This window comes from Mastigoproctus giganteus, chromosome 2 (genome assembly GCF_048544385.1).
Source record: "Mastigoproctus giganteus isolate SK-2022 chromosome 2, ASM4854438v1, whole genome shotgun sequence".
Classification (NCBI taxonomy): Eukaryota; Metazoa; Arthropoda; class Arachnida; order Uropygi; family Thelyphonidae; genus Mastigoproctus; species Mastigoproctus giganteus.
In genome coordinates this window covers 195,148,984-195,165,133 of record NC_143576.1, presented here as the reverse complement: position 1 = coordinate 195,165,133, position 16,150 = coordinate 195,148,984, and the positions used below count along the sequence as shown (strand labels likewise).

The 16,150-nt window shown below is 36.7% G+C and overlaps 1 protein-coding gene across 5 annotated transcripts in view; it reads right to left on the bottom strand.

Annotated features, from left to right (window-relative positions):
* Window positions 1-16,150, bottom strand: part of LOC150089881 (uncharacterized) — a 100,707-nt gene that overhangs the window by 19,479 nt on the left and 65,078 nt on the right. For 3 of the 5 annotated variants that reach the window (XM_090389684.1, XM_090389688.1, XM_090389687.1), the window contains 3 exons: window positions 14,598-14,743; window positions 8,427-8,558; window positions 7,654-7,793 (listed from right to left, as the gene is read on the bottom strand). In XM_090389684.1, the coding sequence (XP_090245810.1) occupies window positions 7,654-7,793; window positions 8,427-8,558; window positions 14,598-14,743 (418 nt within the window). The remainder of the gene's footprint in view (window positions 1-7,653; window positions 7,794-8,426; window positions 8,559-14,597; window positions 14,744-16,150) is intronic. The other 2 variants (XM_090389685.1, XM_090389686.1) reach the window with 1 other exon arrangement.

The window sequence follows — 16,150 nt, the reverse complement described above, 5'->3', positions numbered from 1 at the left end:
GACATTGTGGCCCATCTGTTTGCTTTAGCAATTCTAGCCATCCTCCTCTGACTTTTTTGTTTATTTTTTTCCCCTCTGGAGTGGGCCCCAGAGAAGGAAAAAAATTTTTATTTTTTATTTTATTTTATTATTATTTTTTTTTTGTCTCATACTCTGAGACCATAGGTGTCGCATCTACTGGAACTGGCCCACCTTCCCGTGGTGTGGACGAGTACCCAGAATCATCTGTCCAGGTGACTGATGCTTCTGGGTAGCCAAGCGGCCAGAACAGAACAACAGAACACACACATAATACACACAAACCGACGTCACACACATCTGGCCCATTTGTAGTGATACTGTTCTTCACAGAGATACGAGGCGGAGTTGAACTGACGTTCTAGGAGCCGCCCCTTACATAAACACATGTCCACATGTCCACATGTCCATCCTCCTCTGACCTCTCTCATCAACAACCAATTTTCTTCCACAGGAGTGCCGTTGAGAGGATGTTTTCTGTTCGTTGCACCATTCTCGATATACCCTTGAAAATGTGGTGCGTGAAAGTTTCAGGAGAACTGCCGTTTCAGAGATGCTTTGTCCAGCACGTTTTGCACTTACTACCATGCCACGTTCGAAGTCCGTTAGATCACTCATTTTCTTCATTCTTGCTACGGTTTTTACGCTTAGCTGATACTAGAAAGGTTGTTCTGGTGCATTTATATCCACAACTGTGGTCATGTGACTTGCAAGGCCGTGGGACAAACCATTTGTGTGCACAGCAGGGGTGTACCTAATAAAGTGGCAGCAGAGTGTATATAAATCTGTTTCTAGAAAAATAATGTGCAATTTCCTTACACAGACCCACCCAACTCCCCTCACGGTTTAAAAAAATTGCTCTTTTTATTAGTTATTTATTCATGTATTGATATCCGGGACTTCATGCTACATTAAACACGAGAGATCAACTCTAAAAAATTAAAATGTTTATAAAACTTGAGATAACCACATAACGTGTGCAACTCTTTTAAAGAATTTTTTCAAACTTTTCAAGAAAGTTTTGAACTAATTTAAAAAAAAAAGTGACTTTTATTAGTCGATGATTGACTTGGAACATTAAGTATCGTTCAAGAGCCCAAGTAGAAACCACTTTAATCAAAGAGCTTTTTCTTAAAACTCCATCACGGTTCATTAAATCCTTCAAATCAAATATTTGCTCTCGCCCTCATATTGTGTAATGCAATCCCATGCGATACTACGTATGAAGGCTCCAACACAGAGCCAAAGTACTGATACAAAGTCCATTCTGCTAGGCTAAATTCTGCGGGCTTTAACCCGTAAATAATTGATGATCATCTCAATGGTATATCCTCGGATGAAATGCTATTGTTAAATATTATAAGCACAACTCGCAGTGGACTACGGAATTCTTCAGATGCAAAATGTTGTGTACCATGTACCTGTTCCTTTAATAAGCATACTTTTATGGATATACATTATCTCAGCAAACTTTGTCTCGTTCAAAGTACATATTTTTCTTTCTGGGACTCGGCAATTTGCTATTGAACACTCTGATGGTTTGTTTCGTGTCATATTGAAACACTCATTAGTTATAATTTTTTTTACAGTAATGAACATTGCTTATAAATGTAGGGTTTCTATCAAACGCTTGCAGGTTAAAAGCTTTCATATTTTCTCGAGTATACTGTCATAAAGTTTGTCATAAGTTTGACGCCTTCTCTAGATAAATTTAACTTGTATTCAATTAAGTCGTCCCTCTAAATGAACGAAATCTCTTAACGGTTCGAATATTGTCAATGTTCTTGTCAGTTATTTGACGGGCGTCATCATTGACGCCTTCCGTGAGTCGCTCAAACCAGTTCAAAACTTCTCACAAATGTGATAACTTTGCACTCAGATAGCTTGAAAGAATATTGCTAATGCACATTGAAACACGTGAAAACATATCATTTACTGGAGAAGAGCCTAATCCATTAGTACTTCTATAATAAAATCAGCCTCATATTGTATAATTGCATTTCTTAAAATATAAAATTGTGTTATTCGCAATGCAGTCCCACCCTGAAAGCCTTATTAAGAGAATTGCCATGGCAGCGGTTGCAGACATCAGTATGCATTGGAAAAGCTTTGATGATGTAATTCATTTTTAGAGCTGCTACCGGGCTAGAAAAGGCCATAAGGAATCAGTATAACATGCATACAAGTTGCGTGTATTCTCTGATCTATTTGCCCGTTTTGCAAGATGAAAAATTCCTTTCCAGAGTAAGTAAAAGAATGATTTTTGTACAGTTTTGCACTGTTCTAATATCAACATCCGGAGACCTGTAAATTTACACATAACCTTTATATACAGAAAACTAATAACGTGTGTTGAAAAGGCTTCTAGTCTCCCTGGAACACTCTCCACTAGTTTTTTTTTTGTAATGTTGTCCGATATTTTCCACCATTCGGCCTTCAAAGTGGCGACCAGCTCAGTTTTTTGGGAACTTTCTCCTCGTACGCACCCAACGAGTTAATTCATGACATAAGTTCTCTGTAGGATTGAGGTCAGGGTTCTGCACTGGCTAGGCCAACTTTTCCACGCTCATGTCCTCAGACCAGTCCATCATAACGCGAGCAGTATGACATGAAGCCTCGTCCTGCTGATACAGCTATGGGGCTTCCCCGACTTGCTTCCACAACGCATTATTGTCCAGGACATCTAGATACACCTCAGAATTCATGGTTTTGTCCAAAAACAACAAACGATCCCAGGCCAAACCATGAAAAACAGCCCCATACCATTACGGTGCCTTCGCAAAACTTCATAGTCGGGAAGTAGTACAATCAGAATAATTATCCTAGTAGAAAACACTGCGATCTCAATATCATGTCCTAATAGTTTCCGTTTTTTATAAGAAGAATGCCTTTTCCTCGTAGTGCTTAGACAAATAGCAGCGATGATATTGCAAATGAGAGCACAATGGAATAATGGAAAAACTTTAGATTTTAACTAATTCGGGTTAATTTTTAGCGTACTACTTGTGTACAAAATGGATGTAAGCCCAGCTATTACATTAATACTTTTCAACTCTTTGCAGACATAAATCCTGTTAAGCTCTTTTACTTTAACATTCTATCAGCTAAATATTACCGAAATAATTTAACTTATTCCAAACAAGGTGGAACAACAGCAATTTATAGAGCCTCAGCTTTTGATTTTTATGAACGAAAAATTTTTAAATGTTTATTTTTAAGTGGAAAATGAATACATTAAACTCTCCATTAAGTTCATATTTTTAAGTAGTTTCGTAAACGACCAATTTATTTAACGAACCATAATTAATAATCCGAATATGTTAAAAGATCTGAAATTAGCAAATAAATTAATTTAGCTCCGATTTCAACTCACGAAAGGTGGTTAATCAACCGCCTTTGCGTTAAATTCTGTCATAAAAATGAGTTTTGTTGTGGCTGAAATGCGTTTGAATACAATCGAATTTAAATTGCATTTTCGATCGATGTATTTTATCTATTGTTGAACTACCCCAGCAGAGGGAGCAACGGTGCATGTGAATTTTACCACGAGTTACGTTTACTGGTTTAAGCAAAGGTAATTTATAACGTATCGTTGGATACTGTCTTACCAAAAGTATCCGTACACTCTCCAACATTATTTTTATCATTATTTATCGTAATTTCTTTCATTTATGCCAAAATATAGGCCAAAATTTTAAAATTATGCGTTTGCACACTATTAAACAGCATTCTCAACGTAGTGTTGATTTATGTAACATCTTACAATCTCCCTACTAAATAAGGTGTTCAATTTGTAATGTAGCGTGGGTTGTTGAACATATCAAGAGAGATTCTAACACGAAGTCTCAGCATTTATCTAGAATAAGAAAGGCTCTAAAAACGATAATTACAGAAGCGATCACTGCATACTTTGAGCGGTGTTTTCGTTATTTTTTATACGCACAGGAAACGTTTCATTTCTTTATTTAGCTCCTTAATCTGGGGACGGAGATGTCGTGTAACAGCTTCGTATCTATTTTTAATTATGGTCGAGCGTGATGATGCCGAAGGGCCGACAGTCTCTCAGATGCCTGCCAAAAACAGTGAAGAATTTTTCAGTTTAGATTTAGAGATGTTGTGGTTTCAGGAAGTCGTTCTGCATCACTTCTCAGCTTTTGACCTTCCTCTTTCCTCAAACGCTGATTTAAACATTTCCACACTAAACCTCGTTGTAATTAATCTTCGCACACACGTACTAAATTATGGCTGGCAGAAATATGAAAACTTCTCTTTAATCAAGGAAATGCACACCGCGTTTGCGATTTTAATCTCAATTACATGACCAACCGCGAAATATTGAGGGAGAAAAAAAAGGGCACGTGTTTTTTATAAAAATAAACTATCCTGACTTTGCGTGTGTGTGTAATCCAGAATCTGTGAATCCATATAACAAAAACTGTTAGTTCTTTCCGGACGTAACTACCATTTATCTCTTAACAGGACACGGATCCATAAACTCCAAGTTATTCCAATTAGGCCTTATCAACACTAATTTATGCTCTTGTGGACCAGGAGAAACGGGGTCTCATATTGTGTGTTCTGTGGTCGATTTATGTTTGCTGGATGAAAAACCGGGTTACCGAGACAAAAAAATCAAACAACTCTCGCTTTAGGCCGATTAATTGAGCCACTTAAAAAAAAAGGGAAAACAGTTCCTCGTTACAATTGATGAGATTCGAATCTGGGTCTTTTCCACCCGGTGTGGTGAGGACGGTGAATATATCCACTGGACTACATGCAAAGATATGTGCGTCGCTATACTAGATGTGCCAGAACACCTTCGCGCATCAAAGCTGTACTGAAATTAGACTAAGATTTCAGCATCCTTAAAATATCGATAATCAAGAGATGCACTACATCGTACACAACTGGTTAACGTGTCCATTTTATCAACCGGCTCACTCCTTCACGGAACAACGTCGTCATCTTATATTCTACAAAAGGTTTCTGCGGAGAACTGCCGATGGAAAGTTAACCTTTGAACCTTTACATTTCTCAAAGTATAAAAATGTCCAATATTCATCTCCGCTGCCGTAACAAAACTATTTTCTAATTTTATCCCGCAAATAGAAAGTCGCCAAGTAATTAGAGGACGACCACATTTCAAAGTTTGTGGAATGCTCCGAACGCCAGCTCGGTGCTCCATCATTTTATTCGTCTGAGAATGCCGTGTAACCAACGGTTCACGAGGAGATATCTTACGTTATTTCTGTGCCCATTATAATCCTCGAGAATAGGAAAGTCGAAGCGGAGATATAAAAAGAAACAGGGTAGCGCATAAAGAAAATGAGAGTGTTAAATTGGCGCATGAGCTATTGTTCACGAGCCAAAGAATTATGGTTTGGCATAGGGTCTTATACACATCACAAATACTTGTGGTAGATGCACAAAACACGCAAAAAAAATTCTCTTCCAATATTTGTGCTCCACACCATCTGTGATCATTAGTTACTGGCAAGAAATGGGGTTATCTGCTGAGTATAATTAAACATTCTTCTGTCTCCGTGTGTCCCTTAATGAGGTGGGCGTTACAAAAGGATATGCGCATGTACTGGATGCGTAGACGGTTGATAGCAATGTAGGCTATGGAATAATGTCACAGAGAGCATCGTTGATCAGACAGCGCCCTCGTTAATTAAACTATTCTTAGTAAAATCAACCGGTTATTAATAACTGATGGATGAATGGCGAGTCGTGTATTGGGTCACTATTGTGTCCAGACTTATCAAAAGAACCAACCTTGATAAGAGCACCGACTCTTTGAGACATTTCTCCAATACTTTTTGATTTAGGAGAAAACAGAAAGTAGTCAATGCCAAACAACTGTGTATGTCAAGGAAACATTACGCCGGGCTTTTACCATCCACCTTAGGAGGTGGACAATAAAGGCGAATTCATCAATTGCGTCCAACACTGCATTGATTTCAGTGTTGGACGCAATTTCTAGCTTATAAATCCAATCTACTTAGGTAGATTGGATTTATAAGCGAGATACTTCAAATCTAAAGTAATGGTCCACAGATCTACGATTCTAAAATGTCTTTATTCGTCTGTAATCAAATTCTATGGATGCGTTGAAGACATTGCTACTTTTCGGGTGTGTATTGAATACTTAGAATAAAGGCGAACAAAATTAACTGTTTATTTTATTTTATAAGTAATCTACCACAGATCATTTCGCTGTTAATCGACCTGTGCACTACCTCTTGGCAAAAAAGAATTCTCATTATTTGCACGCATCCTCGCTTCACTGGTCTAATCAATCGACCTACGGAGTCTGACGCAACTGCCTGGTAACAGAAACAAAGTTAATCCTAGTCGTTTACTAATGTGTTGAATGACACGGATTTGTCTCGAGCTCACGCTTTACGCTCCCATTAATTGAGGTAAGGTGTCGTTTGGACAGGTGACACGACTTCACTGCATTCCAACAGGATGAAGCCAACTAACTCCTTCTTTTAAATTCTCTTTCATTGTTCGAACGAAACAAAGGAAAGGAAAATTGAATCTTGAACAATAAGAAAGTGTGAGAGAATGCACTTCTTAAATAGCAAGCGGTATCCCGCTCTGAAAAGGTCTTTAAGGACATTCATCTAGTTTAAGTTCGCTTGACGGCCCTTCCAGACCAATCATTTTCTCAGGAGGCAGGACAGAAAAAGAAGGCGATTACTTTTTCATTGTTTTGCTTGAGGGGTTGAGCTTGATAAATATTCCACGCTGGCATTACAGCACCAGGTCGGACGCCACTATTTTTAGTATAACGACTGGTGTGTCATGTAACGAAAATCAGATCTTTCTATACCAGAGCCAGTTAAACTGACACAATCACGTTGGTGATTACGATGAGTCTCCAAAAAGACTAACAAAAAGATCGTATTTAGTTTCTGTTTAGTAATTTGCAATTTGAATAAATTAAATTAGATTAGATTTCAATTTATAGAATTTGATCCTTTCCAATTTCCATGTTTAAAGAAAGTTTTCATTAAGATTCTAATTTAAATCGCATTCAAAAATTAATTTTTCTCTTATTTTTTATTACTTTATCTCTTTATCAGTCTCTGAAATGTTTTTGGTAATCCTCCAAGAGAAAATTTGCTCACTGGAAGCAAAATAATGGGAAAAAGATTCACATGAACCAATTTTAATTCCCATCCTTGTAGCCTTTAATGATTTATTTCTCCTCTTTTATTTATCGGGTCTACAGCGACACGAACGTTTGCTAGGATTATCTTTTCTAAAAGTTCTTACACAAAACGATAAAAAGAAATTCGTCCGGAGAATGAAATGAAGGTTCCAGTTTAATACTTCAATAAAGTTCGCGGATGGATTTGCCTCCAAGCAACATAGCGATCGACTAAGTAAACAATCGATTCTGGCAATGGAACCTTTATTTATTGTAAGATATTGAAGTCCCATTTCCCCCCAGGCTGGTATGTATTCAATAAATATCATAATGTCATTCAATATTTATACTATCATTCGAATAAATCCCTCATACAATATAAGCAGCGAACTTTCCGCGTATTCACAATTGCATAAAGGCAAATACGTCTAAGAAAGTCTTTTCAAGAAGATAGATGTTTTGTATTAACTTACATAACTTACATTTGAACTACTGGATTCTTCCCATTGCTGATATATTGGCAGTCCGTGTGCTGTTTGGAAATGCTGAACCAGATCCCACCAGCTACTATGTTGGGACTGACATCGGGCACATACGGGTTTTGATGGAGCCCCTAAAAAAGAGTAGAAATCATTATAATATTAAAAATAACGAGTAAAGACAAAATAACAAAATATATTTTCACTTTTAGACATATAAGCTTAAAAATTTAACGATATAAACAATTTTATTTAGTACACAATCTTATTTCTAAAATACTTTTTTCTGATATTGTTTGTTTTAAATGTTAGAAGTGAATTTAAAAATGGCTGCCCCTAGTATGGAGGTAGCCGGCTCAGAGCATTTATAAGCATGCGCAGGTTTATAAATTGGATGTTAAATATGAATGGATGTTAAATATGGCAGCTTTGATTTCAACTAGCAAGTAATTAAACTTCGAGTAAGGACAATTTGAATTTAACATTAGCCATAACAAATATGGCTAATGTTCAGATCCACATACTAATTCTATCTCTCGCTCTCTTTTTCCTACTAAATCTCTTTTAATTAGACATAAGTCGCGTTTCTATAGAAACAAATGGGAAAAATACTCATATAAAAAAAAATTATCCGAGGAAGATTACATTCCAACTTAGATTCTCATTTCTCTTCTGAAAGCCATTAATATTTTACTCGTCATTTCTTTGTCCTGGACTAATTACTTAGCGCACAAAACAGCTGACTCTGCATTATCTGACGTACATACCTGGAGGGCTGGCATTTTGCTGACAGCGGCAGGTAAATCGCAGCTTACAACTCAGTTTCTTGTGTTCTATGAGTTTGTGTATGCCAGGAAACAGCTCTTTACAATTTCCACAAATCAGGATGTCCGGCTCACCTGCAATGGCACAAAAAAAATTTATCATTTTGTGTCCTGTTCGTTTCACAGAAAAAAAAAAAAAATTAAAGAAAGTTAAGGAAATTAAAATTGGATTCATTCAGTTTCAGAAGGAATTTCTATACTAATTAGAATTTTTTTGGAAGGGCATCTCATTAAACGCCAAGTGGATAGTATTAGCTATTTATTTGGATCCCATTTTTAATATGAAAGTTCTTTTGAGCATCTCAAGTTTTAGTGTCTACTATGAATTGTTGTCAGTTGCCAAACTAGAGAACTCAAACGTTTTATGGAGAGATTTTTGGCTCTCACTGCAAGACTGCTAATCCCACTAAACATTAAAACAAACATAACCTAATCCATTAACTAACTTCCTTAAAATCTAATAACTTTACCACCCGATACCGAACCTGACACAAAACAGGTGGCACACACCATAATCTGCACAACTTCGGAGTACTTATTCTTTCCCTTTTCAGCCATAAAAAGCACTGAACAGAACATAACCGCAATATACACTCATAAATATAGTCCCAAGTGTATCCCTACGCTCGGGACAGTATTTATGAACTTCGCCTGCCATTCTCCTGACCTGATCCTTTCCTGTGATGTCTGATAACCTTCTAACTTTGATATTTAAACTTTCTTATTATCCAACATTCTAATCGGAGTTGGAAATTGGAAAAAAGAAAACAAAACGCAGAACCTAATTAATGGATCTGTGTTCCCCGAAAATACTTCTGTAAATTACTTCAAACAGCCTAATAATAGGACACGAATAAAACGCACCTGACCATGCAATATTCACATAAACCATCATTGAATTCTAACCATAAAAAAATTTCATCTTGTTAGAATCTTGTTCGTCAAAATCCACCTTCGATTGGTACCCGCAAAGACTATTTTCCAGAGTCTTATACTTTCTGCAAAGTATCTAAGTAGTGCCCAGAACACCAATATACAATAAAATTGATGTATCCTAAAATAGAAACTAAAGTAAAATTATTTAATAATCTGTAAAGTCACGTTAGCATTCTCCTGATGTGAACCGCTGACCTTGCAATCGCAACCGATATAATGCAACATCCTTTATATATATATATATATATGCTATGTTTCCTTATTATTGCAATAAAGACTCTCTCTTTCTCTTGATTCTTTTCTTACGAAAGGAGGAGTCAAAAGAGAGAAAGAGAACTGGCCACTTGGAAAGAGCACACCGAAATCATGCTTCGAAATTCGCTTGCTTAATTTAAGTTTGACGTTTGTTTTCGTCCATGTGAGTATCACGTGTCTTGGACATACCCTGAAATGACTCGCCTCATTTGTTTACTTGCAACTACACAACGTTCTTTGGCACTAGTGTTAACGGACTGGAAATTAATGGACTGGCCTACAGTTGTCACTGAGGCAAAAGCGAATAGTCTCTCTTCACCTACGAGCACATGTTGCTCGTATTTCATCTGCGTGAAAGTTCACAACAGCAGATGGGAGAGACGTGGACATTACTTGACCTTCTGATCACGGTATTCAAAATACAGCAAAAGGTAATCAGTAACGGACTGACAGAGAGCAGATACTAACAACTGATTCATGTGATATTGCATTCTATTCTTATCCAGGACTAATTACGATAAGGGAACTGTTAAGATGATTGCACTCCAGTTTCGATTGGCTCATTGTAATTATGTTGGATAATTACGACTTTGTAGTGGTCTCTCTCCCTCTCTATCTATCTATCCATCCATCGCCCTAAGTGACAGTATAGTGGTTTCACCATTTGTCACTTGTCTGGAGAAGTTTGGGCTCAACTGATGTCTATGACTGGAGGAATTTCTAAAGTACTCATCAATCGAGGTTGTAGTTAGCCGATCTCAGGAGGTAAGAGTAGGGTTTTTCATCCCGCATGGCAAACAAATCAATTCATGAACACTTGTACAGATATAATACACACACAGAGAAAGATATGGTTTACGTCCTGAGACCATTAAAATAATAATAATGAAATACATTGTCTCATATTTCATTTATATCGACTGTAATTTTTGAATGAAATAAATGAATTTTAATATTATTAATAGAAGTAATTCTAAATTTCTTTTATTCTTGACATCGAAAAAAAATGTAAAAAAATTAAATTATATTTCTTCATCTTCATCTTCATCACTGTTCCAACCTAAGGTTGGGTCAGATGCGTCAAAGCCTTCAATCTTTTTCTGTCTTCCCAGGTCTTATCTTCTATCATTCTCTCCCACTCCCTTTGTTTCCACATCTTCTCTAATCTGATCTCTCTACCTCTTCCTGTGTCCAAATCATCGCAAACGTGATGTAATCATCTTCTTCCTCGGGCTTTCTATTCCAAATTCATTCTTATATCAGTATTTCTTATTTTATCTCTTCTAGTTTTAGCTAGCATAAATCCTTAGCACTTTCATTTCCACTGCTTGGCCTCTGCTGGAATCCTTTTTATCCATCCTCCACATCTCAGAAGCATAGGTCAATATAGGGACCAAATATACCCTATTTATCAGCATTTTACACTTCATTGAGACTTCCCTTGCCCATAACAGGCTATTAACAGAAGAAACTCTGACTAGCTGCTATCATCCTAGTATTTTCATACCTAGGCTGTCATTCTTTGTTAATAAACTATTATTGAAAAGTCCCTTAACAAATGTCATTGGTCGATGATGTAAAACAACTGCCACGTGAAGAAAGGCAAATCTGAAGTGGTACCTTTATAGATGGAGACAGAAGAGTGGAGAAGGTAATTCAATTCGAAACAGAAGGTTCATTGATCTTAACCATTGTGAATGAACTGGGTACCGTGATGTAATATATGTAAAAAAAACTTTTAAACGGCTTTGTAAGGTTAGGCATTTTGTCTTGGGCAAATAATATCCTCGTGCACTGTAAGTTAAGTTGTTGCAACGCCTTTTATACAGAAATCACTGAAACAAAGAATCCCGTTTGGCTCAGTGTGCAAAGTACCTTTTCATTGTATGGTTATTAGTCATCATTCATGATTAAAAGTCTCTTCCAGCCAAGAACTGTGTACAAGAAGTAAAAATAGCGAGTACAGAATGCCATGTGAAGTAACTGTTATGCTAAGGAGGAGTGGAGATTGTTCCTTTTATATCTCCTGTGTGTATCTGTGCTAACCGACGCATTTATTCATGGGTAAAAGACGTTTTTTACTAGTTCCAGTAAAGTAGTTCTTGGCAAGGCAAACTCTACAGGAATCCACCCTGTACTTTCCCTCCAAGCATTTTGAAACTTTTTTTTTACTGCAACACAAAAACAGAAAATAGAATTAAGAAAACTATTCTCAGAGTTCTTGGTTTTTATTTGTCCTCAAGTTCTTTTATAGTTGAGTCACCAAATGTTTTGAGTAAACGTATTCCAATTTTATTTCGGAGATAAAAGATGTCAAATGCGAAAGTTTATGGTATTAGCAAAGCAAGGCTGATGAATCAGAGGGAGCTTGTCACTTGATATCTAAAGACGGATGAAATCTGATTTTGAATTTTAATTCACTTGGTTACTTCTACCAACAAAAATGGCCCATCTTCTTTTTTCAGAAAGCAAATAGATCTTCGATTCGGTGAGAAAGATATCAAATTGAATAAAACCGCTCTTGCAATACTGATAGCGGTACAATGTTCCAAACATTATCTTCCCCTCCCCACTTAGTTTATGTTTTTTTTTCAGACCGAATAATTTTCAGCAAATATCAGCACATTCAGAATTATATTTTACATTTTGAAACCTCGATTTAACCTACTATATGGTGGTAAAGTCTACATCCGATTATCCGTTAAACTTGAAAGAACCACTTATATTTGTTAAACTTGCTAGAATGTTGTGAAAAAGGTGCTATACTATGAAATAAAAATCCTTAAGTATTATAATACTATATTTCACTGAACTTAGTAGTTGTGTAGCATATAAGATGCTTGAAATGTTGTCATGTCTTATGGCAGTTGAAACTCTGATTGAATCTTATTCAAAGTCTGAAGATTTCCCGAGTACTTTGGTTGTTGGTTCAGATGACATCCTATTCATATCTGATGCGCTCGAAAGGCTGATAAAGGTTCTGATGAAGAAAATCCTAGCTCACTTACTCTTTATACGATGTGAATCTTGTAAAATGAGCCAAAGAACTAAGGTTGTGAGGCTGTGTCTGTAAATTGCGTGTATTCTGTGGTCGATTTCTTGTTTGCTGGACATAAACATTGAGTTTTCGGGAGAAAACCATGCAATCCTCTTCTGAGACCGACTAACTCAGCCATTGGGAAAGGGGCCCATAAAGGTTCATAGCGTCTTTGACGGAATTCGAGCTGAAGTCTTTTCCACCCCAGTGAGGTGGAAACATAAATGCATTTATGTGTAGGACACATAAATGCGGTTTTGTTTACAGTTTCTTCATAATCAAGAATTGTAAACCAACTGACCCACAGAATTTCAACAAATTACTGGAGTGCTCACAAAAAGAGAACAAAAATGCTTCATACACTTTTCTCTCCGATTGTTTTATCTATAAACACAGTTTAAAAATACCAGACTGCTCATTATCAGTGAGCTTAACTTGCCACCCTATTGTTAATTAAAATATTTTAACTGATAGTATAGAACACGGGAATAATATAGCGTGCACTTTTACACACGTATCCTTTTACATCTGAAATGTTGGTTGTTGTGTTTTTGTTATTTTTTTTCTTGGCTCTTTCGGTAGACATAGAGACGCCCTCCACAAGATCATGTCTCACAGCTTGGAAACTACTGCATGACAAAACATTATCAGGGAAAATTTGATATTTCAAAGAGTTTTTCAGCTATGGAAAAAGATGCAAATCATTCGAAGATAATCAGGTGAATATGGAAGAGAGGGGTTATTGGATTCCAAAGCCTGTGCCATGAATGGCATTCATCCCAAGGCTCGTTGTGTGCGGAGGCATTGGCCTTATGAAACAGCAGATCTTTATTTAGCATCTCACTCCTGCTTTGTTTTGTTTCTTCCAGTAATTTGCCAGTAAGGAATGCACAAATACTCTCGGTTGTAACAATGCGATCCCTTTCAAGAGAATCCACTAAAAAAAACGAAAGATAAGACAGTAGGATGGGATGCAGTACTCTTGATATCCAAAAATTAGTATCCACAATCTTTTCAGCAGATGGCCGAGTCTTTATTGTATGAGGGTGGATGATGAATGGTGCTTCCATCGCAAACATTTCCAATAGAATTGTTACTGTTGCGTGAAGTTACAAAGCAATCTAAAAATCTTCCTTATGTCGAGGAAGATTAAGTTGCCATATTCGTAAGAGATTAAGAATATGACGAATTAGGACACGTGTCTGCTCAATTGTCGAATTTCTTGGGACACATTTAGCAATGACCGTATGCACTCCATGCCGTTCCTTTATAATTATCCTAACTGTACTTTTGGGATGGGCTGTGGTTAGTCTGTATTTAAAATTGTTATTCTTCTATCGACATAATAATAGCTAGGATTTTTTCAACGTTTGAGAGGTTCAGTCCAAGTCCTCAAAAAACTGTTGCCCATGTTTGAATTCAGAACACCTTTTTTATCATTAATTATGGAAGAGTAGTCCTAAAGTTTATTGCGTATTGTCCAATATTTGATTGGAATGATGACAGTACATCTAAGATATATATACTTCTGGGTGAGGCCAGAGAATTATCTGATGATATCGGAGCATAATCAATATATACAAATGATATTCGTAATCTTATTTATAGACAAACACAGCTGTAAAATTTATTATAACTGTTTTTTTTTTTTAAATAATACAGTTATATTGAGATTTCCATTATTAAAATATTCACAAATTATTCAAAATTCAATTTATTACATAAAAACTTCTTAGTTTCCTTCCAATTAATAAATATTGTACGCAGTTTCTTTTAGCTTAGATAAATCATTCAAGTTTAATATGCTTGCAGATGATATATTTTTTTTATTTATCTTATCTTTGCTATGTTCAAGATCTATAGAAAATGCACGATATCAGACTTACCATTACTGTATAACGCATTCAGGGCAGCTTGTTGCTTCTCGGTCAATTTTGGAGGCCGAGTTTTTGGTCTTGGTGTTAAAGGAAATCCAAGAATGTCAGTGCGAGGTCGTTTTAGTGGTGGGACTGCTTGTCTCGGTCCTAGAAACCTATATAGTACGTAAGGAAAAGTAACTTTCTCCAACAGTATCGACAAATAAGAGATTGTATACTAGATTTTGTAAATAATGGTTTCAAGGCAAGTGGAGATCACAATGTGTGTTAAAATAAAAGAAAGAAAATGATAAAACATGAATAAAAGAAACTCGGAACTTTGATTTAGAAGTCAGCACAATTTATGGGTTTCATTGTTTTATTATTAGAAGCCAGAATTAAAAATTCACGAGTCTCCAGGGTAACTGGCAACAATTATTTATTTGGGAGCTGTTCCACAGTAGCCCCAACTGTTAAGTATGTGAAAGTGGGGGGGAAAGGGGAGTATAAACATCCACGTTCCTTACAAACACCAATTTTCACCCTCTGGTGGCCTCTTCTATTCGATATCGTTCTGTCATTCGCAGTAGAGCTACGATACCTTGGAGACAGATAAAACACGTATTCTGCAGAGACGGTCTTATCGAAGAGGAAAAAGAAGAGGAACAGCGCGCGTATTTACGATCAACCCTCCCCCCCTCTTCTTCTCGCAGGAAGCCAACGAAACAGGGTATCCTTTTCTTTCTTTGAAACTGGAGTGTGTGAAAGACATAGAACTAAACGCAACCCGTTCTCTTCGGCTACCGAGGACATTAAATGAGAGAAACGTTATAAAGATTAATATCGCCTTAAAGTAGCTCTCCAACTTCTTAACTACTTCACAAGATTTTATTTCACATACGGGACTTAGCGGTGATATATTTGCAGCGATGGTCATGATGCAACTGGAGAGGTAGTCCTTTAGCTTATAACGCTCGATTTTGTGAGTTTTGTGAGGGGGGTTTTAATGCACGAGCTACATAAACCACCGAGGGTTTTTTGCTATTCATAACTCATAGAATACGAGGCACATAATTTCGCTCTCTTTCGTCTCGAAAATATGTTATAGACTTCGTTTTTCCAGTTTTATTAAACGTATAAAGAAAGTTGTCCATTGTGATATGGCGCCACAAACTCCGGTGGAAGAACATAAACAAAGGTTGATGGCAAAAGATAAAACGGAATTGGTTACTGAATCGATTTCTGGTTATTGGACTGATTTTACGCCAAAGAGGCGATTTTCTTCTATGGAGTGACTTCGATTATCTAGCGGAATATAAGATATGGTCTGGTGAGCTCACTTCGCATTAGACGGTTGATTTATAGCAGTCCTGTCACGTTGCGAAGTTGACGTTGAAAACCGTGAAATTCAGTTTACTCTTAAGAACCAGTTTTGGATTTTTATCCTGTCCTGGTTACTCCATACATGATAGGTGCTCATAAGAGAGAATAAATGGAAATTTATCTATTTATTTATGGACTCTATCCTCGGTATAATGCAGATTCACGGTGGTTCCCCATTTGCTCGTGTCCTGTGATGTAAA